This window comes from Pongo abelii, chromosome 13, assembly GCF_028885655.2.
Source record: "Pongo abelii isolate AG06213 chromosome 13, NHGRI_mPonAbe1-v2.0_pri, whole genome shotgun sequence".
Taxonomy (NCBI): domain Eukaryota; kingdom Metazoa; phylum Chordata; class Mammalia; order Primates; family Hominidae; genus Pongo; species Pongo abelii.
In genome coordinates this window covers 116,065,788-116,087,154 of record NC_071998.2, presented here as the reverse complement: position 1 = coordinate 116,087,154, position 21,367 = coordinate 116,065,788, and the positions used below count along the sequence as shown (strand labels likewise).

General features: G+C 52.7%; 2 protein-coding genes across 9 annotated transcripts in view; one reads left to right on the top strand and one right to left on the bottom strand.

Moving 5' to 3' along the window:
- The window catches only part of OLFML2A (olfactomedin like 2A), a 37,924-nt gene extending 24,972 nt beyond the window's left edge, over positions 1-12,952 (bottom strand). Inside the window, exons 1-2 of the mRNA XM_002820200.5 lie at positions 12,724-12,952; positions 2,560-2,823 (exon numbers count right to left, since the gene is read on the bottom strand). Coding sequence (XP_002820246.4) covers positions 2,560-2,823; positions 12,724-12,813 — 354 coding nt within the window. The 5' untranslated portion in view covers positions 12,814-12,952. The remainder of the gene's footprint in view (positions 1-2,559; positions 2,824-12,723) is intronic.
- A 5,854-nt stretch (positions 12,953-18,806) lies between these two features.
- Positions 18,807-21,367, top strand: part of NR6A1 (nuclear receptor subfamily 6 group A member 1) — a 254,198-nt gene continuing 251,637 nt past the window's right edge. For 6 of the 8 annotated variants that reach the window (XM_054520600.2, XM_054520599.2, XM_009244854.4 and 3 more), the window contains exon 1: positions 18,808-19,084. In XM_054520600.2, coding sequence (XP_054376575.1) covers positions 18,985-19,084 — 100 coding nt within the window. In that variant the 5' untranslated portion in view covers positions 18,808-18,984. Of the gene's footprint in view, positions 19,085-21,367 lie in introns of all 8 variants that reach the window. The other 2 variants (XM_054520596.2, XM_063714433.1) reach the window with 1 other exon arrangement.

The window sequence follows — 21,367 nt, the reverse complement described above, 5'->3', positions numbered from 1 at the left end:
CCCTACCCAATTTTGAGAGCCTGGCATTCATTCAGGCGTTACAAAAACAAAACTAAAGTTGAATTTAAAGAAAACATTTTTAGCCAAATGTTGGGAGACAGTTCTTCGCGGATCTCTTGCTTTTCTGCATGACTTGCGTGCAGAGGCACTGACTGTCTCTGTGCTGAGCCATCTAGCTGTATAGTGAACAGCCCTGGAAGACAGAGACACTGTTTCCTTCCAGAGGAAAGGGCAGGCATCCTTGGTGCCCATTATTAAAGACTCAGATTCTCTAAGCTCAGGGCTCCTTTCTGTAACACACCTTATTATACGTGTGGGTGTTATCTGACCCTCACTGCATTAGGCCATGGCAATTGGAGCCGGGGGAAACCTGGCAATTGCTGTAATAAAGTCCTTTGTCTTTGAACCAGGAGGCTTCATCTTCTGCCAGCTTCCATGAAACTGGCAAGCTAACTTGTTAGCTTACAAGTAGGGTAACATCTCAGACCTTCCACAGTTTCTGACACCAAACAGGCAAAATAGAGGGAGAAGTTATAAAAGAAAAACATACTTTCAAAAGGCACCAAACTGGAAAGGCACGGTTACTCACTCCTGTAATCCCAGCATTTTGGGAGGCTAAGGTGAGAGGATTGTCTGAGCCCAGGAGTTTGAGATTAGCCTGAGCAACATAGTAAGACTCCATCTCTACAAACATTTTTAAAATTAGCTGAGCCTGGGGGTGTGCACCTGTGGTCCCAGCTTGGGAGGCTGAGGTGGGAGGATTGCTTGAGCCTAGGAGGTTGAGGCTGCAGTGAACTGTGTTTGCACCACTGCACTCCAGCCTGGGCAACAGAGCAAGACCCTGCCTCAAAAAAAAAAAAGAAAAAAAGCAAAAACAAAAAGACACCAAACAATCTGGTCCTTTACAAAAAGGAAAACAGGAAAGCAAGGTGGTTTAGAACTCATGCTCTGGACACAGAAGGACCTGGGTTCAAATCTTAGCTCCACCAGACCCACTGAGCACCTAGCTGAGCATGGTAAAAATGGCATGAAGGTGCTCACTGGCTGTGGGGGCTGAGATCTATCCCAGACATGTCTAACCAAACCATGGGTCCTGGTGGGGGGCCCTAGTCTGGGGCTGTGTTGCCTAGAAGTGGTGTCTCTTCTCATCTTCCTATGGGAGGCTCAAGGGTTTCTTTTCTTTTCTTTTCTTTTTTTTGAGATGGAGTCTTGCTCTTGATGCCCAAGCTGGAGTGCAATGGCACGATCTTGGCTCACTGCAACCTCTGCCTCCGGGGTTCAAGCAATTCTCCTGCCTCAGCCTCCTGAGTAGCTGGGACTACAGATGCGCATCACCATGCAGGGTTAATTTTTGTATTTTTAGTAGAGACGGGGTTTCACCATGTTGGCCAGGGTGCTCTCGAGCTCCTGACCTCGTGATCCACCCACCTCAGTCTCCCAAAGTGCTGGGATTACAGGCTTGAGCCACCGCACCCGGCCTGGGTTTATTTATTTATTTATTTTTTTGAGACCGAGTCTCGCTCTGTCGTTCAGGCTGGAGTGCAGTGGCGTGATCTCAGCTCACTGCAGCTTCTGCCTCGTGGGTTCAAGTGATTCTCCTGCCTCAGCCTCCTGAGTAGCTGGGATTACAGGCACCTGCCACCATGCCTGGCTAATTTTTTGTATTTTTAGCAGAAACAGGGTTTCATCACGTTGGCCAGGCTGGTCTCAAACTCCTCACCTCAGGTGATCCTCCAGCCTCAGCCTCCCAAAGTGCTGGGATTACAGGCATGAGACACCATGCCCGGCCGAAGGTTTCTAATTTGCACAAAAGTATGGCATAGATTGGAGGCTGCCCATCATTATGTGAGGTTGGGCAAGTTACCTCAGTTCTCTCAACCTTGGTTTTCTCACCTCTAAAATGAAGAAATGATCCTATATTTCACAGTATGGTTTAAGAACTCAGAGAAGGCTGGGCATGGTGGCTCATGCTTCTAATCCCAGCACTTTGGGAGGCCGAGGCAGGCAGTTCACTTGAGGTCAGGAGTTCGAGACCAGCCTGGGAAACACGGTGAAACCCTGTCTCTACTAAAAATACAAAAGTTAGCTGGGTGTGGTGGTGCACATCCGTAATCCCAGCCACTCGGGAGGCTGAGGCAGGAGAATCGCTTGAACCCGGGGATGGAGGTTGCAGCAAGCTGAGATCGTGCCACTGCACTCCAGCCTGGGTGACAGAGCGAGACTCTGTTTCAAGAAATAAATAAAATAAAATAAAATAAAATAAAATAAAATAAAAACAATCCACTGCCACAAAATGTAAAGTATAGCTAGGTGCCAACAGTTGAATTGGTTTGGGTCAAATACAAGACACTGGAATAGGTGATAAACTAGCAGAAGAATCCTGCCTTTGTCACTTCCTGGCAAGAAGTGACTTCCCCTGAGGGAGTCTCAGTTTCCTCATCTGTGAAATGGGGCAGTAACAGCACTCGCCTCACAGAGTGTGTGGAATTTTCACTGGCAGGACAGCAGGCTCCAGCTCATGATAGGCCCTTACTCCCTCCATCACCCCACCAAGTCTACCTTGAGGAGCTCCGGCGCCTGCTTTTTGAGTTTCTCCATCTTCCACTCGTTCTCACAGGGGTTGAGAGAGGAGGGAGGCGCGGTACAGGAGCAGCGGCAGTCAGTGCCCGAGCTGACGGTCTCCACCGTGTAGAAGTCCTCCACGCGCGCCCGCCCACTGCGCACTCGGCTGCACGCGTCCTTGCTCAGGGGCCGCATGATGCACTTGCAACGGCAGTCGGAGCCCTCCGAGGTCATCCTCACCTGGTCCAGGTCCCCAAACACCTGTTGCGAGGGGGCAAGAGGGGCTCCAGTGAGTTGCTGCTAGGCAGTGCTATGGCAGGGAGGAAGGGAGAGATGGCAGAAGCCAGCTGGCCAGCCAGCCTTGGGATGAGAGTGTTTGGCAGGTAGGAGGGGGTGCAATTAGAGGTGGTGAAGGCCTTTTAATAATAATAACAACTCTGTGTGTGTGTGTGTGTGTGTGTGTGTGTCTACGTCTCTGTGTGTGTATTTTTTTTTTTTTTTTTTTGAGACGGAGTCTTGCTCTGTCGCCCAGGCTGGAGTGCAGTAGCGCCATCTTGGCTCACTGCAAGCTCCGCCTCCTGGGTTCACGCCATTCTCCTGCCTCAGCCTCCCGAGTAGCTGGGACTACAGGTGCCCGCCACCACGCCCAGCTAATTTTTTGTATTTGTTAATAGAGATGGGGTTTCACCGTGTTAGCCAGGATGGTCTTGATCTCCTAACCTTGTGATCCGCCCACATAGGCCTCCCAAAGTGCTGGGATTACAGGTGTGAGCCACCGCGCCCGGCCTGTGCGTGTATTTTTAAAGACAGGCTCTCTCTGTTGCCCAGGCTGGAGTGCAGTGGCCTGATCATGGCTCACTGCAGCCTTGACCTCCCAGGCTCAAGTGATCCTCCCACCTCAACCTCCCTAGTAGCTGGGACTACAGGCATGTGCCACCATGCCCAGCTAATTTTTGTATATTTTGTAAAGATGGGGTTTTGCCATGTTGCCCAGGCTAGTCTTGAATTCCTGGGCTCAAGTGACCCTCCCTCCTCCATCTCCTAAAGTGCTAAGATTACAGGCATGAGCCACCGTGCCCAGTCTTTTTGTTTTGTTTTGTTTTTTTGTAGAGAGAGGGTCTTGCTGTTTGGCCCAGGTTGGAATGCAGTGGTGGGATCATAGTTCACTGTAACCTCAAACTCCTGGGCTCAAGCAATCCTCCTGCATCAGCTTCCCAAGTAGCTGAGATTATAGGTGCATGACACCACACTTGGCAATTTTTAAATTTTCTGTAGAGATGGGATCTCACTATGTTGCCCAGGCTGGTCTTGAACTCCTGGCCACAAGTGATCCTTCTGCCTCGGCCTCTCAAAGTTCTGGGATTACAGTATGTGCCACCTCACCTGGTTGGACAATTTAAATATTAATGGCACTGTGAAAAAGTTTGGCGATTCCTCAATAAATTAAACATAAAATTCCCATAAGATCCAGTAATTCTACTCCTGGGTATATACCCAAGAGAATTGAAAATGGGTATCCAAAGGCCGGGCGTGGTGGTTCATGCCTGTAATCTCAGCACTTTGGGAGGCCGAGGCGGGCAGATCACAAGGTCAGGAGATCGAGACCATCCTGGCTAACACGGTGAAACCCCGTCTCTACTAAACAAAATACAAAAAATTAGCCGGGCGTGATGGCGGGCACCTGTGGTCCCAGTTACTTGGGAGGCTGAGGCGGGAGAATGGCGTGAACCCGGGAGGCAGAGCTTGCAGTGAGCCAAGATCGTGCCACTGCACTCCAGCCTGGGTGACAGAGCGAGACTCCGTCTCAAAAAAAAAAAAAAAAAAAAGAAAATGGGTATCCAAACAAAGACTTGGAAGTGAATGTCCATAGCAGCATTATTCACAGTAGCTACAAGGTAGAAACAACCCAAATGTCCATCAACTGAATAAAGAAATATTCAGCCATAAAAAGGAATGTAGGGCTGGGCACAGTGGCTCATGCCTGTAATCCCAGCACTTTGGGAGGCTGAGGCGGGCAGATCACCAGAGGTCGGGAGTTCGAGACCAGCCTGGCCAACATGGTGAAAACCTGTCTCTATTAAAAATACAAAAATTAGGTGGGCATGGTGGTGCATGCCTGTAGTCCCAGCTACTAGGGAGGCTGAAGTGGGAGGATCACTTGAGCCTGGAAGGTCAAGCCTGCAGTGAGCCATGATCAGGCCACTGCACTCCAGCCTGGGCAACCCAGTGAGACTCTGTCTCAAAAAAAAAAAAAAAAAAAGTAAAAGGAATGCAGTACTGATTCATGCTACAACATGGATAAATCTTGAAATATTATGTTAAGTAAGAGAAGCCAGACACAAAAGGCCACATATGATATGGTTCCATTAATATGAAATGCTGTATCCAGGAGAGGCAAGTCCACAGAGACAGCAAACAGATTCGTGGCTTCCAGGAGATAGAGAGAGACGGAAATGGGGAGTGGCTGCTTAATTGGTATGGGGTTTCCTTTTGGGATGACAAAGATGTTCTGGAACTATTAATAGATAGTGGTGATGGTTGCATGATATTGTGAATGTACCAAATGCCACTGAAGTGTATACTTAAAAATGATAATTTTTGTTATTTTGTTTTACTATGATAATAAAAATTATGGAGACCTTTTATTGATCACTTATATACCAGGTTTCACATACATTACACTTTTAAGTAATATCTCTGGCCGGGCACGGTGGCTCACGCCTGTAATCCCAGCACTTTGGGAGGCCAAGGTGGGGGGATCATGAGGTCAAGAGTTCGAGGCCAGCCTGGCCAACATGGTGAAACCCTGTCTCTACTAAAAATACAAAAATTAGCTGGGTGTGGTGGTGGGCACCTGTAATCTCAGCTACTCGGGAGGCTGAGGCAGGAGAATTGCTTGAACCCGGGAGGCGGAGATTGCAGTGAGCCAAGATCGTGCCACTTCACTCCAGCCTGGGCAACAGAGCAAGACTCTGTCTGTCTCAGACAAAAAAAAAAAAAAAAAAGAAAAAAAGAAAAAAAAAAAACCTACCTCTGTGTGTTGGGGAGGTGTTGTGACCTTCAAAGCCCTTACCACAGCCTTCAAGGCTCATGTGAGTTGATACTCCCCCTTGAACCGCTCCTTATTGCCCTTCCCTTTCAATGCTCCAGCCTCAGGGCTTTTGCATATGCCATACCCTCCCCAGAAACTCCTATCCCCCAACATTTCCGTGGCTTACTTCCTTGTATCACTTAGTTCTCTGCTCACGTGTTACCTCCTCTGAGAAGCCTTCCCTGACTGCTCGCTTCCTGTTACTCTCTATCCCTTCATCATCTAGTGGCTTGGTTTTCTTTCTTTCTTTTTTTTTTTTTTTTTGAGACAGAGTCTTGCTCTGTCGCCCAGACTGGAGTGCAGTGGCGTGATCTCAGCTCACTGCAAGCTCTGCCTCCCAGGTATACGCCATTCTCCTGTCTCAGCCTCCTGAGTAGCTGGGACTACAGGCGCCCGCCACCACGCCCGGCTAATTTTTTGTGTTTTTAGTAGAGACAGGGTTTCACCATGTTAGCCAGGATGGTCTCGATCTCCTGACCTTGTGATCCGCCCACCTCGGCCTCCCAAAGTGCTGAGATTACAGGCGTGAGCCACCACATCCGGCCAAGTGGCTTGGTTTTCTTTACTGCACCTATTACTACCTGAAATATGAGATCTGATTTTGTGTATATTCTGTCTCCCCCACACCATAGGTACCATTAGAGGTGGGGCCTTTGTCTAGTTTCCTCCTGTGTCTTCATAACAGTGCTTGCCTGGCCTGCAGTAGGAGCTCTGTAATTATCTGTTGGGTAAATGAGCCTGCATTTTGCAGATATGCTAGAGCACAAGGTTAAGAGCATGGCATCTGGAGCCTCAATGAGATTGTAGGCAACTTAATATTTCCGTGCCTCTGTTTCATCTGTAACATGGGCTTTCACGTCATGAGGTTGTTGTGAGGATTAAGTGAGTTAATACAAGAACAGGGCCTAGCACATATTGAGTGCATCTTAAGTGTGAACTATTCTTCTTCTTCTTCTTCTTATCATTAATATTATTTAGAGACAGGGTCTTGCTCTGTTACCCAGGCTGGAGTGGAATGGCATCATCACACCTTGACCTCCTGGGATCAGGCGGTCCTCCCACCTCAGCCTCCTAAGTAGCTGCGACTACAGGCATGTGTCACCATGTCCGGCTAATTTTTGTATTTTTTGTAGAGATGGGGTTTCACCATGTTGGCCAGGCTGGTCTCAAACTCCTGGGCTCAAGTGATCCTCCCACCTCGGCCTCCCAAAAAGCTGGGGTTACAGGCGTGAGCTACCATGCCTGCCCTCACTGCTTTTTCTGCAGCCTGTGGAGGAGCAGGGGAAAGTGAGAGGTGAGGAGCGTGGGGAGGAAGGTGGCTATGGATGTGTCCTGGGCTCTCGGTGGGTGAAGTGTAACTCTGGGCCAACTCTTCTCTGCTGGTGAACACCAACAGTCAGGCTCAGGGTCCTGTACATTCCTCAGAGTTAGCGCTCTAACTCTGCCTGTCCTTCAAGACTCCTGGGTCCCCTTCCCAGCTCTGCTGGAATCCCTTGCCATCCCACCCGCTCCCCCAGATGGTGTCAAGAGCCTAGCGGGTAGATGTGGGTGTGTTGTGTGTGGCCAGGCCAGGGAAGCCTCCTCCTGGGGACTCACCCATACTCCCAACACCCACCCGCACCAGCAGCTGCCTCCACATCGGACCGTGACATTCCTTCCCTCCTCAGATGAGGTGCTACCTCCTGATGGGGGCGGCCAAGGCCCTGACCTGGGCCAGGAATTGGAATAAGGCCTCTGCTCCCAGTGCCAGCTGCCAGGCACCCAGGCAGGGTCCCCCTTCCTGTGACTGCTACATCCTATGCTTGGCTGGAGGGCAGCAGAGCGCCAGGGGGAAGAGCCAGACCTGGGCTTAAGTCCCAGTTCCCATACCTCCTCCCTGCTTGGCCTTGACCCCTCTGAGCCTCAGCTTCCTCCTCTGTAAATGGGGAGAATCACAGTCCCTTTGTCATAAGCTCATGGTGAGTCTGAACAATCAATGCATGCAGGGCCTCGGCATGGAATCTGGCACAGAAGAGCTGCTCTCTAAGGGGTACCTGCTATCAAAATCACTGCTGATACCTCTCCCTGCCATTTGCTCATTATTTTCTACCTCTCTGTGCTCTCACCATAACCCCACCTTAGAGAGGAGAAAGCTGAGCATCAGAGAAGACTAGGGGCGTGCCCAGGGTCACACAGCATGGCCTGACTCCAAAACTTGGTTTACATGTTGCCCCTCTCATGGCCACCCACAGTCACCAGGCAGGGGCTTCTCCCTGAGCAACTGGGCTGGGACAGATGGGTCTGTAGAGAGGGGGCCCTGGGCTGGGCCCTGGGGGGCATAGAACCTGGGGCTCCTACTAGGCCCAGCCCACCCTGCCCTTGGCACGAAGTCTGGAGTTGTGCCAAGCAGGAAAGTCCCTGCCTTGGCCCTGCATCTCTCCCTGTAGCCTTGCTCAGCACACACTGAGGCCAAAGCCCCCAGAACTAGGAGTGGTTTGTGCTTAAAAAGGTACTCAGGTATTTGCAAGGAAATTCCACAGTGAGATGATGGTGTATTCGAGATTTTTCTGCAGAGAGATGGATGAGTCTAGCTAGAGTGGAGGAGAGGGCATTCAAGCTGTGAAATGTTCCAGCAACTGAATAGACTCAACTTGTGTCTTTTTTTTTTGGCCGGATTCTTGCTCTGTTGCCCAGGCTGGAGTGCAATGGCGCGATCTTGGCTCACTGCAACCTCTGCCTCCCAGGTTCAAGTGATTCTCTTGCTTCAGCCTCCTGAGTAGCCAGGATTACAGGTGTGTGCCACCACGCTTGGCTAATTTTTGTATTTTTAGTAGAGACGGCGTTTCACCATGTTGGCCAGGCTGGTCTCAAACTCCTGACCTCAGATGATCTGCCCACCTCGGCCTCCCAAAGTGCTGGGATTACAGGTGTGAGCCACCATGCCCGGCCAACTTGTGTCATCTTGAAATTGGTTCTGCCCTTTTCCCTCATGGCCAGCCCTGCCTCACCATGAGGCAAAGACCTCCCCGAGAGCACAGTAGCCAGTTGGGCACCTCCCCCTGGATGCCCAGAGGTACCCCAAACTCAATCCATTCAAGACTGGACCCAGCCTCTTCTCCCAGACCCATGTCCACCTACCCTCCTGCCCAGCCTGGATCTCTGAGCCTCCCTCTTACCCTGGATAATCTGTCAGTCATCGTGTTCTTCTGACCCTTCATCCTAAATATCTCTGACCTCTGTCCCCTGCTCTCCACTCCACAGCCATAGCCCTAGTTCAGGCCATATTAACTGCTGCCTGGACAACACAGCAGCTTCCTGTGTTTGATGAATCTCCCAAAAGCGCCTCCTTAGTAATCTGCTTTACTCTTGCTCCACAAACCTCCATGGATCCCTACTCCCTCCATGAGTTCTCAACTGGGGCCATGCCTCAGAATTGCCTGGGGGTGTACCTGGGAGCTGCAGATGCCTGGGTCCTATTCTAACCCGATGGTTCAGACGCTTTCTGGCTCCCCAGCCTATCTGGATGCTCCCTAGAGGCTCCAGGACTCCAACTACTCAGGCTCCCTCTGTTTAGGAGTTTTGAACAACCTCAATCAGACTCTTGAGCCTCAGTGTTCAAGACCATAAAATGGGGAAGGGCCGCTGAATCCTCAGAGTGTTGGCACAAGGGATGTGTAAGATTCTGCATGTAAGTGCTGGAGACATGGCTTGGCACACACGATGCTCCTCAAGGCTCTGCCCCAGATGCCCCAGCCAAAGGGAGTGTTGGGATAAGACCCTCCTTGCAGAGACACCCAGTAGGGCTTGGCCTGGCCTCACAGTCTTGATGTGTCGAAGGAGGACTCCATCACTATGTGGCCCTCGCCTGCCGGAGAGCCTGTTTCCAATTACACCCACAGGCAGAAACTCCCGGAGTGGAGGCGAAGCAACACCTAAACCCCCGGGACTAGCCTGGCCTGGAACATCTGATCCAGCCCCGGACACCACCGCCTGCCTGCTCTAGCCCCTCCTGCTCCCCTGGCTGGGCTCCCACAGGTCTTTGGGCTTCCCTCTGTCCTTGGGCCCCTGATCAGCAGGATGACCAAAGACCCCCTTCCCACCCCTTGATGCTGGAGGGAGTGAGGCACCAGCAGCCCTTTCACAGATGGGGAAACTGAGGTAGAGATGGAAAATTCTCAGCCACATTCCAAGAACGCACAGCAAGAAGCAGCTCCCCAGAGGTCTGCGGTGCTATGCCTGGGTGTCATGTGGTTACCTGTCCATTCCAACCTCTATGCTGGGCAGCCCTTCAGAAATACCAGGGAAGCTGTGGGGCCCCCCTCCTCCTCCCAGCCCCGACAAAGCACTTCCTTAGATGGAAACTCAAAATCCAGTTTAGGAGAGACCTAGTTATAAACATGAAATGAAAACACGTTGAGCAAGGAGCTGGCCAAGGAGACCAACAGAGTCCTGGGGTGCGCTGCCCTGGACCCCTGAATGTGCTGGGCTGGAGGGGAGACTAGAGCTCCCAGGAACAGGAAGCCTAAGGAGGGGCCAACTTAACCCTTTAGGGCCCTACATTGACTTCAAGTCCCAGGCTGGCCCTCCGAAGGGCTCATCCTCCACCCCAGGGAAAACGGAATGGGCTTGGAGAGGAAGGGGGGGTTGTGACGGGGGAAGGAGCAACTGATAATGAAAACAGCTCTCTCTGCAGAGCCAGCAGGAGTCTGGCTGAGCTAAGGAATGCAGAGTAAATTCACCCATCACTTGATTTTTATTTTTCCCAGCTGGCTGGAGTGGTTTGGGGGTGGGAGGTGTCTGGGGGAGGGCTGTGCTGAGTCCCCCAGCTGTTCATCCTGCAAGCTCTAGGTTGTGCCTCTCCACCCCACCAGCCCCAGCTTGTCCTGGGACAGCTAAACACCCCCCCCACCCTCCACACACACACAACCTAGCAAGTGTTTGGCTGACTCACTACACAAACAGGGTGTTGGGTTTTCTTTGTCTCTGCTTTGTTTAGAATGTGAGCTCTCCCCCACAAGCTCTACAGCTCTCTGCACAGAGGATGCCCAACACCAAATATCCCTCCCAGCCAGAGATCACAGTGGTGACAAGGCACTGATCAGGTTATCTAGGATTTTCTACTCACTTGTCCTCATACCTGAGCCAGATCAGGGAATCCCAGAGGGCCCCATATGGAAGTTAGGTTGGGGAGATGTTTCTCAGATGAAGAAACTGAAGCCCAGAGACAGGCAGTGATTTGCCCAAGGTCACACAGCAGAAGAATAGCAGAGGAAGGCCAGAACCTAGGGTTTTAAATGTACAAGCCAGCTGCCTCCGTAAACACCCTCATTTCCCCACCTATAAATTAGAAAAAATACTCATTCCCTCCTTGTCTCTGGAGTACATGAGCAGCATTGTACGTGGGTGCTTTCATGCCCTGAGCTGAATCAGGCTGAGGGTTGGCCAGTGCCCACTGCTCATATACTCACCGTGTGGCTAGTGGCTTCTGTCTTTTATCTGTCCGTGGGCAGGCAGGACACTCACATTCTACCAGGAAAGAGGCTGGAGAGGTATTGGAAGTCACTCTTTTGCCCTCACGCTCTGTGACCGGGGCTCTGGTCCTGCTCCTCACTCTCCCCAAGGTCTGTCCATTTTTATTGTTTGTTTGTTTTGTTTTGTTTTGTTTTAAGGCACAATCTTGCTCTGTTCCCCAGGTTGGAGTGCACTGGCGCAATCTCCACTGACTAAAACCTCCGCCTGCTGGGTTCAAGCGATTCTCCTGCTTCAGCCTCCCGAGTAGCTGGGATTACAGCTGTGCACCACCACACCTGGCTAATTTATTTATTTATTTTTTTTTGTAGAGACGGGGTCTCACTCTGTTGCCTAGACTGGTCTTGTGCCACTGCGCCCAGATAATTTTTGTATTTTTAGTAGAGATGGGGTTTCACCATATTGGCCAGGCTGGTCCTGAACTCCTGGCCTCAAGTGATCCACCGGCCTTGGCCTCCCACTGTGCTAGGATTACAGGTGTGAGCCACTGAACCTGGCCATCAGGGAGTCATTTCCAGAACACCCCAAGTGCTCTGGTGCTAAGTGTTTGTTTTTTCTTTTTTTTTTTGACACGAAGTCTGGCTCTGTCGCCCAGGCTGGAGTGCAGTAGCGCCATCTCGGCTCACTGCAAGCTCTGCCTCCCGGGTTCACGCCATTCTCCTGCCTCAGCCTCCGGAGTAGCTGGGACTACAGGCGCCCGCCACCACGCCCGGCTACTTTTTTTGTATTTTTAGTAGATGGGGTTTCACCGTGTTAACCAGGATGGTCTCGATCTCCTTACCTTGTGCTCCGCCCGTCTCGGCCTCCCAAAGTGCTGGGATTACAGGCGTGAGCCACCGCGCCCGGCCTAGTTCTAAGTACTTTACAGGCATGACCACACTGCATCTAAAGACCATCAACTGCAGGAAGTGGGTCCCATGATTCTTCCTGTATCTACAGGTGAATAGACGGAGGTTCAGATGGGCGATGGCGGATGAGAAGCGGATGTGCGACTGAACCCAGGTCGGCTTGACACCAGAGCAGATCCTCTTAGCCACAGCAGAGAACGGCTCAGACCACTTCTGGAGCTACCTAGTCCTCCAGGGGGTGCACCCGGTCCCTGGCAAGAACATCAGAGGCCAGGCGAGTGGCCAGCGCGGCTGCGTTCATGGGGTAGAGGACCCCCAGTCCCCAGCGGGCCGTGAAAGCCATGGCCCGGGGCTTGCTGCAAGCCTGGGAGTCGCTGGGTAACAGTTGTCAGGAGCCTCCCCTACGAACCCCGAGTCTGGCCAGCACTCCGGGGAATCCCCCGACTCCTCCGGGAATCAGACCCGGTCCCAGCGCCCCTTCCTCAGGCCCCGGGTCCCTAGCATCCCTACATCTCCAGCGCTTCTTCCTCCACGCGCTCCTCTCTCGGGGCCCCTGCCCCTGCGGCTTCAGTGCTGAGAAGTCCCAGGTTCGGTCTCTCAGCTCCCGGCTCCTCCGCCCTGGCCCCGGGCTCCCTCCCGGGCCGCACCCCCGCCACAGCGCCCCCTCGCGCCCCGCTACCCGCCGAGTCGCGCGGGTCCGAAGGGCGCGCGTACCTTACTGTCGGCGCGCGCGGGGCGGCCGCTCAGCAGCAGCACTAGCGGCAGAAGGAGCAGCGGCCGGGGCGGGACGGCGGCAGCGGCCATGGCGCCACGGGCACGGTAGGGCACAGGCGGCCGGGCACGGACGCTGGGAAGCGCAGGCTGCACTGCGAGCTCCGCGCCTTCGCCCGCTCTGCCTGCCCCGCGCCCCACGCCTGCACCCTGCTGCCCGCCCCGCGCCTCTTCCAGCGCCGCCGGGGCGGAGCTAGGGCGGAGGGGGCACCCCGCCCCGCCCCGCCCGCCGTTCGCGGGGCCTCCCCGTTGTCGGGCGGCTCTCCCAAGGGCATCCCTGCCCGCGCGCCAGGGTGGGTCTCGATCGCAGCTGGCAGGAGCAACGGGGCCAGGGCGAGTCGCGGGGGCTCCTCGCACGGACTCAGGTCCTGTCCTGTGAGCCGTGGGACCTTGGGCGTGTCCCTTCACCTCTGTGTGCCTCAGTTTCCTCATCTGTAAGATGGGGGACTCGTGCTTTCCTTTTGGAGTGTTTGTAAAGTTCGCATGAGAGACGGATGTTCCCACGGCACGTGAGCCCTTGCGCTCTCCGATTTCACCCACTTCTGGACAGGGACCTAACTGCTGTAAGCCTTCCCAAGGCTCAGCAACCCCAACCTGTCTTCCGTCTTTCATTTCTCCTTCCCTCTGGAATCCCTCCTGTTGGCTCCCAAACTCCAGTAGCTTCCCGCTTTTAAATTTTTATTTTTTTTTAGATGGGGTCTCACTCTGTTGCCCAGGCCGTAGTGCAGTGGCGCGATCCCAGCTCACTACAGCCTCGACCTTCCCAGCTCAAGTGATCCTCCCACCTCAGCCTCCTGAGTAGCTGAAACTACAGGTGTGCACCACCACACCTGGCTAATTTAAAGTTTTTTTTTTTTTTTTTTTTTTTTCAGAGACGGGGTCTCACTCTGTTGCCTAGACTGGTCTCGAACTCCTGGGTCAAGCAATCCTCCCACCTTGGCCTCCAAAAGCGTTGAGATTACAGGCATGAGCCACTGCACCCAGCGTTTCCTTTTTTTTTGACTGGGTCTTCCTTTGTCACCCAGGCTGGAGTGCTGTGTTGCAAATACAGCTCACCGTAGCCTCAACTCTCCAGCTCAAGCTATCCTCCTCCCTCAGCCTTCTGAGTAACTTGGACTACAGGCATGTGCCACCACGCTGGCTAATTTCTGTATTTATTTTAGGGATGCGGTCTCCTGTATTGCCCAGGCTGGTCTCAAACTCCCGGGCTCAAGCAATCCAGCCACCCCAGTCTCTCAAAGTGTTGGGATTACAAGTGTGAGCCACCATGCTTGGTCTCATTTTCTTCTTAGAATTTATTGCTCAATGGGACTGTCTTTCTTGTTGGTGTGTATGTTTCCTTGTGTTGGAGCATGACTTCCTAGGGCACATTCTTAGTTTCTCCCCGTGAACGTCGAACTCAGTGGTTCTCAAAGTGTGGTCCTTGGTCTCAGCCTCCGCATCATCGGATAACTTGTTAAAAATGCAAACTCTCCCAGCCTGGGCAACATGGTGAAAACTCGCCTCTACTAAAAATACACAAATTAGGCTGGCGAGGTGGTGCATGCCTGTAATCCCAGCTACTCGGGAGGCTGGGGCAGGAGAATCGCTTGTGAACCTGGGAGGCAGAGGTTGCAGTGAGCCGAGATTGCACCACTGCACTCCAGCCTGGGCAACAGAGTGAGACTCCATCTCAAAAACAAACAAACAAAAAAACCAAAAAACAAAACTTAGCCGGGCGTGGTGGCACATGCCTGTAGTCCCAGCTACTTGGGAGGCTGAGGCACAAAAATCACTCGAACCCAGGAGGCAGAGGCTGCAGTGAGCCAAGATCATGACACTGTACTCCAGCCTGGGTGACAGCGAGACCTTCTCAAAGAAAAAAAAAAAAGAAAAAAAGAAAAAGAAATGCAAATTCTCAGGCCCCACCGCAGACTCACAAAATCAGAAACTCGGCGTGGAGCCCAGCAATCTGTGTTTTAACACACCCTCCAGGGCTCCAGGGGGCTTAGGGTTTGAGAACCACTGACCTGGCACATGGTACGGTGCTCTACAACTCTCAGCTGAATTAAAGAACCCTGTGCGAAGCACACACTGACTACAAATAAGCTTCTTCTTCTTCTTTTTTTTTTTTTTTCTTGAGACAGTCTTGCACTGTCGCCCGGGCTGGAGTGCAGTGGCGCAATCTCAGCTCACTGCAACGTCCGCCTCCTGGCTTCAAGCGATTCTCCTGCCTCAGCCTCCCAAGTAGCTGGGATTACAGGCACCTGCCACCACGCCCAGCTAATTTTTTGTATTTTTAGTAGAGACAGGGTTTCACTATGTTGGCCAAGCCGGTCTCAAACTCCTGACCTCGTGACCCGCCTGCCTCGGCCTCCCAAACTGCTGGGATTACAGGCGTGAGCCACTGCGCCCGTCCACAAATAAGCTTCTTCTATAACTAGAGATCCCCTGGGAGGCATCAAAACCAGGCCTAGATTAGTGTAAAAAGTAAATATTGTGCATGTTCTTATGGACATAGACTATCTGAAAAAAAATGCAAAAAGTCAGCACAGTGGTTCTAAGGAGATCCAGGGAGTAAGAACTTTCATTGAATACTTGTTTGCATCCTGTGGATTTTGTAATGTGTGTGTCCTATGTATTCAAAAACGGGACAGAGTGTACGTAAAAGAAATAGAAGCCGGCAGGGGGGATTCCCTACCCCAGCCCTTTCTCCATGAACGCAGCCTGGCTCTGACTCTAGGTAGGACAAGGAAGAGCAAGGCTGCCGTCACTAGAGGAACTCTGCCCCCTGCTGGCTGTTCCCCCACATGACCTGATGATCTCTGGCTGCCTCCTCTTTACCCTTTCTCTCAGTGGGCTCTGGTCACCACGGATTCTCCCAGCTCCTCAAATGGGCCAAGCCCTGATCTGGTCTTGGGACCTTGGCACATGCTGTTCCTTCCACCTGAAAGCCTTCCTCTCCACCTAGTCTCACTTCTAGTCATCATCCCAATTGAGCTCAGTCAATCTGACACGCCTTGGCCTCCCAAAGTGCTAGGATTACAGGTGTGAGCCACCATGTCTGGCCATGCCTGCCTCATTCTTAGCTGTATCTCAGTCTGGTCCCGTCTGTCTGCTGCCTCTGGCCTTAGAACCACGCCCCCCTAAGATCCCTCCTTACTCTTAGACACATTCCTTTCCAGATCTTTTGTCTTGAGTCCTGCAGGTGGTAGCAGAGTCTTTTTCATCTTTCTGAACCTATCCCCACATTTCTAAACTGGGGGAGAAAGTATTGATTTTTTAGGATTGTTGGAAGAAATGTAGAGAGATTAGATAAAAGGCCCCATGGTAGGTGCTGGACTCATAGTGAGTGCTTAGTTCATAGGGCTCTCTATGCTTAGGACAATGGCTGGGGTCTCTAGCATAGTCATTTCCCTTGTTTTTCTCACTCTTGTGGTATTTGACTCCTCCCAGAAGCACTTTCAGAAGACACGCATCTGAGATTTAGAACCACTCTTTAAATAACATTAGTAAGAGGTTCCATTTATTAGGCCAGAACTTTAATTGCTTTGCAAGCATCGTTTAATTCTCATAGCATTTCTGCTAGGTAGTAACTATCATTATTACCCATCCCCTCTTAGAAGACAGGAAATAGAGGCTCAGAAGTCACTCGCCTAAGGTTAGCTGTTTTTATTCATTCTTTCACCCAGTCAGTAATTATTGAGAGCATACTATGTGCCAGATCTGTACTCAGCAGTTGGGGTTATGAGTGAGAATAAAGGGATGTAACTAGTCAGGGAGGTGTGGGAAGGTTTATGGAATGAAGGGACAACAGAGCTGTAGTCTGAAGGACTGGAGGAGTTGTTTCCAGGGGCTGAGCATTTGGCTGAACTCTTCTGCCCATCTAAAGAGGGTTGACTTAGAATCTTCATCAACTACCAAAACTCCAGGGCTGCACGTTTCTGCAGTGCCACTTAGGCTCTGATGGCATCTCCAGGGACAGAGAACTCACTACCACCAGAACCTGTGACAAAAAGGTAGATTCCCGAGAAAGGCCAGATGGTCCTGACTTCTTTTTTTTTTTTTTTTGAGACGGAGTTTTGCTCTTGTTGCCCAGGCTGGAGTGCAATTTTGCCATCTCGGCTTACCGCAATCTCTGCCTCCTGGGTTCAAACGATTCTCCTGCCCCAGCCTCCTGAGTAGCTGGGATTACTGGCATGCGCCACCACACCTGGCTAATTTTGTATTTTTAGTAGAGACAGGTTTTCTCCATGTTGGTCAGGCGGGTCTCCAACTCCTGACTTCAGGTGATCCACCTGCCTCAGTCTCCCAAAGTGTGGGGATTACAGGCATGAGCCACCGCGCCCAGCAAGGTCCTAACGTATTTTAGAACCCACAGCTGAGGGAATGGCAGGCTGTCCTCTCTTAGTCATAGGGTTTAGCTCCTGAAACACTGCTACCTAGCAGAGGGGATCTAGTTGTCCCTCGGTGGAAGGTATTAAGGAAGATGCCACTGAAGAAACATTTGAACAGGATCTTGAAAGATGAATAGGAGTTTGGGAGTGGGTCAGGTGAAGTCAGCCGCGTTCCAGCTTGAAGGAGCCAAGGATTAAGGTTCTGGTGTGTGACAGAATGGAGCTGGAATCCCCATCACTTCTGGTGGACTTCATCAGTGCTGGATAGGGACAATATTGTTGCTATCTCATAGAGCAGGTATGAGGTTTAGACGGCAGAGCGTTAATGTAAGTCTCCCAGATTACGTATGAAATACAGTTTCACCAGGGTTGGTAAGGTCCAGTTGCCCTCAAGTGCAGAGAAGCGTTGCAACTTTCGCAGCAGGTGAGGGAATGGGATGTGGTGCGAAATGTGGGCAAGGGTCAGGCCAAGAAGGGATGCGAATGCCAGGATGAGGACTTAAAATTGGGCAAAAATGACATAAAAGGGCCAAGGGATTGGTGGGGCGGGTGGGGCAGGAGAGGGCGAATGAGCGGCCACTGAGGAAGCTGCAGCATAATCCGGCAGAGCAGAAGCGGGCAAAGCACCAATGTTCTCGTTCTTTGTCTTCAAGTGGGCCAGGTAGGCCTTAGACCCTTGGCAGCAGCAGCGAAATCCTTTCCCGATGGGGTCGCCGAAGACGGACACCCCGGCGGGCCTAGTGACCGGTGGCCGCGCGCCACCTGGTGGCTGCAGCGGGTGGATTCCGCCGGGAGCCGCTGCAAAATTCGGGATTTTGCTTCCGGAAAGCTTCGGGAAACTGAGGTGGGAGGGGCAGGGGTTTGCGATCTTCCAACTGGATCCTGTCCTTATTCCAACCCCCTTTTACAGACAGCGAAACTGAGGAAAGCGGAAGGCAAACAAGGCTGGGCAAGGGATCCCTCTTAAACGGAAAGTTTCAAGACACCTGAGGTCAAGAGCCTAGGGCTTTCTTTAATAGCCCCAATGGCCCAGAGCTTAGTTTGCCCATCTGTTCTATGGGCAGGGAGAAAATGAAAGGGGAGGAGGGGAAACTTTAGTCTTTCCCGCCCACCCGGAGGTAAAAAGGCTTTAAAGATTACCCCGGAAAGAAGAGTTTTATAGATTCCATTTGCATACCAACGCAGTCACCTCGAGTTAAACTCCGGTCCTTTAATCTCCGGTCCAATTTGTCCCGCAGCTGCAGGGAGAGGCCCACGTGAGTACCTTCAAGCCCCGCCTCCAGGTCCCCGCCCACAGGGCTGGGCTTCGTTGCACGTGCTCACCCGGCTGCCTCGCGATCCGCCTCCTCGGAAAGACTCATTGTTGGGGTGGGGGGTTACGAGGACTCTTAGGGGACTTTGATCAGGTATAAATCACAATCAAGACAAGGCCCGGTAGTATCCGCTTACTACATAGACATCAAAGGCTTTGTCATGGTTCTTGATATTGACAGACTTTAGCTTTCCCTTCTCAGGACTTCTTATCCCTCCTTCCACCCCTTCAGTTGGTGCGGTCGGCGTGGCCGGCCTCGCTGAGCGGACCCCAACTCCCAGCGTGCCCCGCAGGGCCTTGCGCGGCACCGGCGTATGACGTCAGGGGAGGGAGCTAGCCAGTGCTGAGGGGGCGCGGCGCGGAGGGGCGCGGAGCGGCGCGGAGCCCAGAGAGAGCCGCGGCCGGGAGTCCGCGGGCCCCTGACAGCCTCCTCCCCTCGGCGGACGACGACCACGGCGACTAGGGCGCCGGTCATGGCGGAGCAGCAAACCCGGCGCGGACCCTAGGCACCACCGCATGGAGCGGGACGAACCGCCGCCTAGCGGAGGGGGAGGCGGCGGGGGCTCGGCGGGGTTCCTGGAGCCGCCCGCCGCACTCCCTCCGCCGCCGCGCAACGGTGGGTGAGGGGCCTGCGACGCCCGGGCCAGGCAGGAACCGGCTTCCTGAGCCTCCGCCAGGGAGCCTCCGCCAGGGATCCCCCTCCTCTCTGCCGACCCTCTCCCCGGGAAGCCGCAGTGGCCCCGCGGCCTCTTAGGGTGGACCTTCACCCCGTTCTCCCTCGGCGCGGACCCTCCCTCTCCTCCCCCGTCTCGCTCAGGGTGGATCCTCCTTCTTCGTCCCCGTTCCCTTCCGCGCGGATCCTCCCCCTGCCCGGGTCCCTGGGCACCGAGCTTCATTTCCCCCTCCCCCCGTCCCCTCTGCACAGGCCTCCCCTCCCCCCGTCCCCTCGGCACCAATCCTCCCTCCTCCCCCCGGGTCCTCTCCTCCTGTCTTCCCAGCACCGAACCTTCCCCTCCCCCCGGGCCCCTCAGCTTGGAAGTCCCCCCCGCGGTCCGTCAGTGGGGGCATTCCCCTCACTCGGGTTCCCTTCACGCAGAGCCTCTCTTTTCCCCTACAGGGGTTCCTCCTCCCACCGAGGACGCTCCCTTCTTGCCCTGTTGACCCGACTCCACAGCACCCTTGTACCGCTCAGCTTTCTAGAGCGTTTTCGTCCTCTGCAGCCTCGAGCGTTCTCCCTTGAATACTACGAGCCCCCCACCTCTGCGGAACCCCCGTTCGCTAGACATCCCCCAGTCGTTTCCTTTTTCGGACCCCTTCGCGCCTCCTGCTTCCCCTGCGCCTCACCTTCCCCAACGCCCCGCGCGCTCTGGCCGGTCTCCGCCCCTGCTCAGCCCCCCTCTCCGCCAGGCAACGGCTTTCCCTGGCCGAGGGCTCCAGCCCGCCCCGGGGACCCGGACACCTGCCTCCTCCCGGCTTCTGCCCGGCAGGTCCCGGTCTCCACCTCTTAGTCTTAGTTCTCCTCTTTCTTGTCCCGATCCGGGACCCTGGGAGCTGAGAATCCCTCACCTGGCCCGGCCCTTCCTGCCGCTCGTCCCTCGCCCCCTCGCCCGGGCCGGGTCCTCAGGTTCCTCGGGGCTTCCTCGCCCTCCTCACCTTCGCTCCCTCCTCCTGCGGGGTGTTTTATTTGTATCTGTTTGATATTTTCCTCCTCGGTGTTTGCCGCGGAATGTTTTTATTGGTAACGTGTTAGGAGCTTTTGTGAGGTCGTAAAAGGTGAACTTTTGAACTTGGAAAGCGCCCTGGAGCAATTAGCGCAGGCGATCGCCCCGGGAGGCCTGCATTACAAAGGGTGCTCGCACCGGCCGGCAAACGCTCCGGCGGCAAACCCGATTTATTTATTTATTTGCCCTGTTTTCCACCTTTCACATCTCCTCATTTCCGAATAAAGGGAGGCTCTCAGAGATCCGTGCCTCCTCCCCTCGCTGCGCCATAAACTCGCAATTCTCTGAAAGATCTAGTACCGAACAGTGTCTAACAAGTAACAGATTTCAAATTGAATGCAAACACCCGGGACAGTTAGGAGGCACTAAAAATTAACTGCTTCACCAAGAGGTTTCTCAATCCAGGACAGTGACCTGGCAGGTGTGAGGAAAGTAACCTGAAAATAGGTCAGTTAGGCCCTCAATTGTTGAATGAGTGAGTAGCTACAGAGGGTGGAAATCTTGGGTTGGATCCGTGCTTTCATACGTTTATTAACTAGTCAAAGATTTTGTTAGTTCAGGAGATCTGGTGTTTTTACAAAAGGGAAAAGTCCGTGTAGAAGAGAGCTTGGTTAACTTCACTTGATGTTGCTGATCTTAAAACTAGTGATGTGTTTTCAGAGCTTTTTTTTTTTTTTTTAAATTTGTGTATGATGTATGATGGCTAGGTGGCTGGCCGTTCCGTGGGCTGTCGTTGGCAACTAATTTCTGAATGTGAACATGTTTGAGATCAATAAAATTCCGTGTCACAAAGGGGGAAGCTGGAATCCAGTTAGGATAGAAGGAGACAGTATCATAGGAACAAAGGATTTCTTTAATGCCTTTGACTTTTTAAGCTAGTTTGTGTGGAGATTTGGTTTGGTATTAATTTGTGAGTGTTGTAAATCCTGATCTAAAATTTCCCATGCTGATTTTTTTGAATCCAAACCCCCACCTATCTTATGTCCCATATTAGCGTGTATGTTTCTGTGATGCCTTCCTATGTGTGAATACTTCCTGTACCCACCTGTGCATATAATGTAGATGACGGATTTTTACTGCAATTCAATATTTACTGCAATACTGCTTTCAGTTCTACTTGAGAATAATAGTGTTGTAAGAGAAACCTAAGAACTGCATTTGTTATTAATTATTCATTA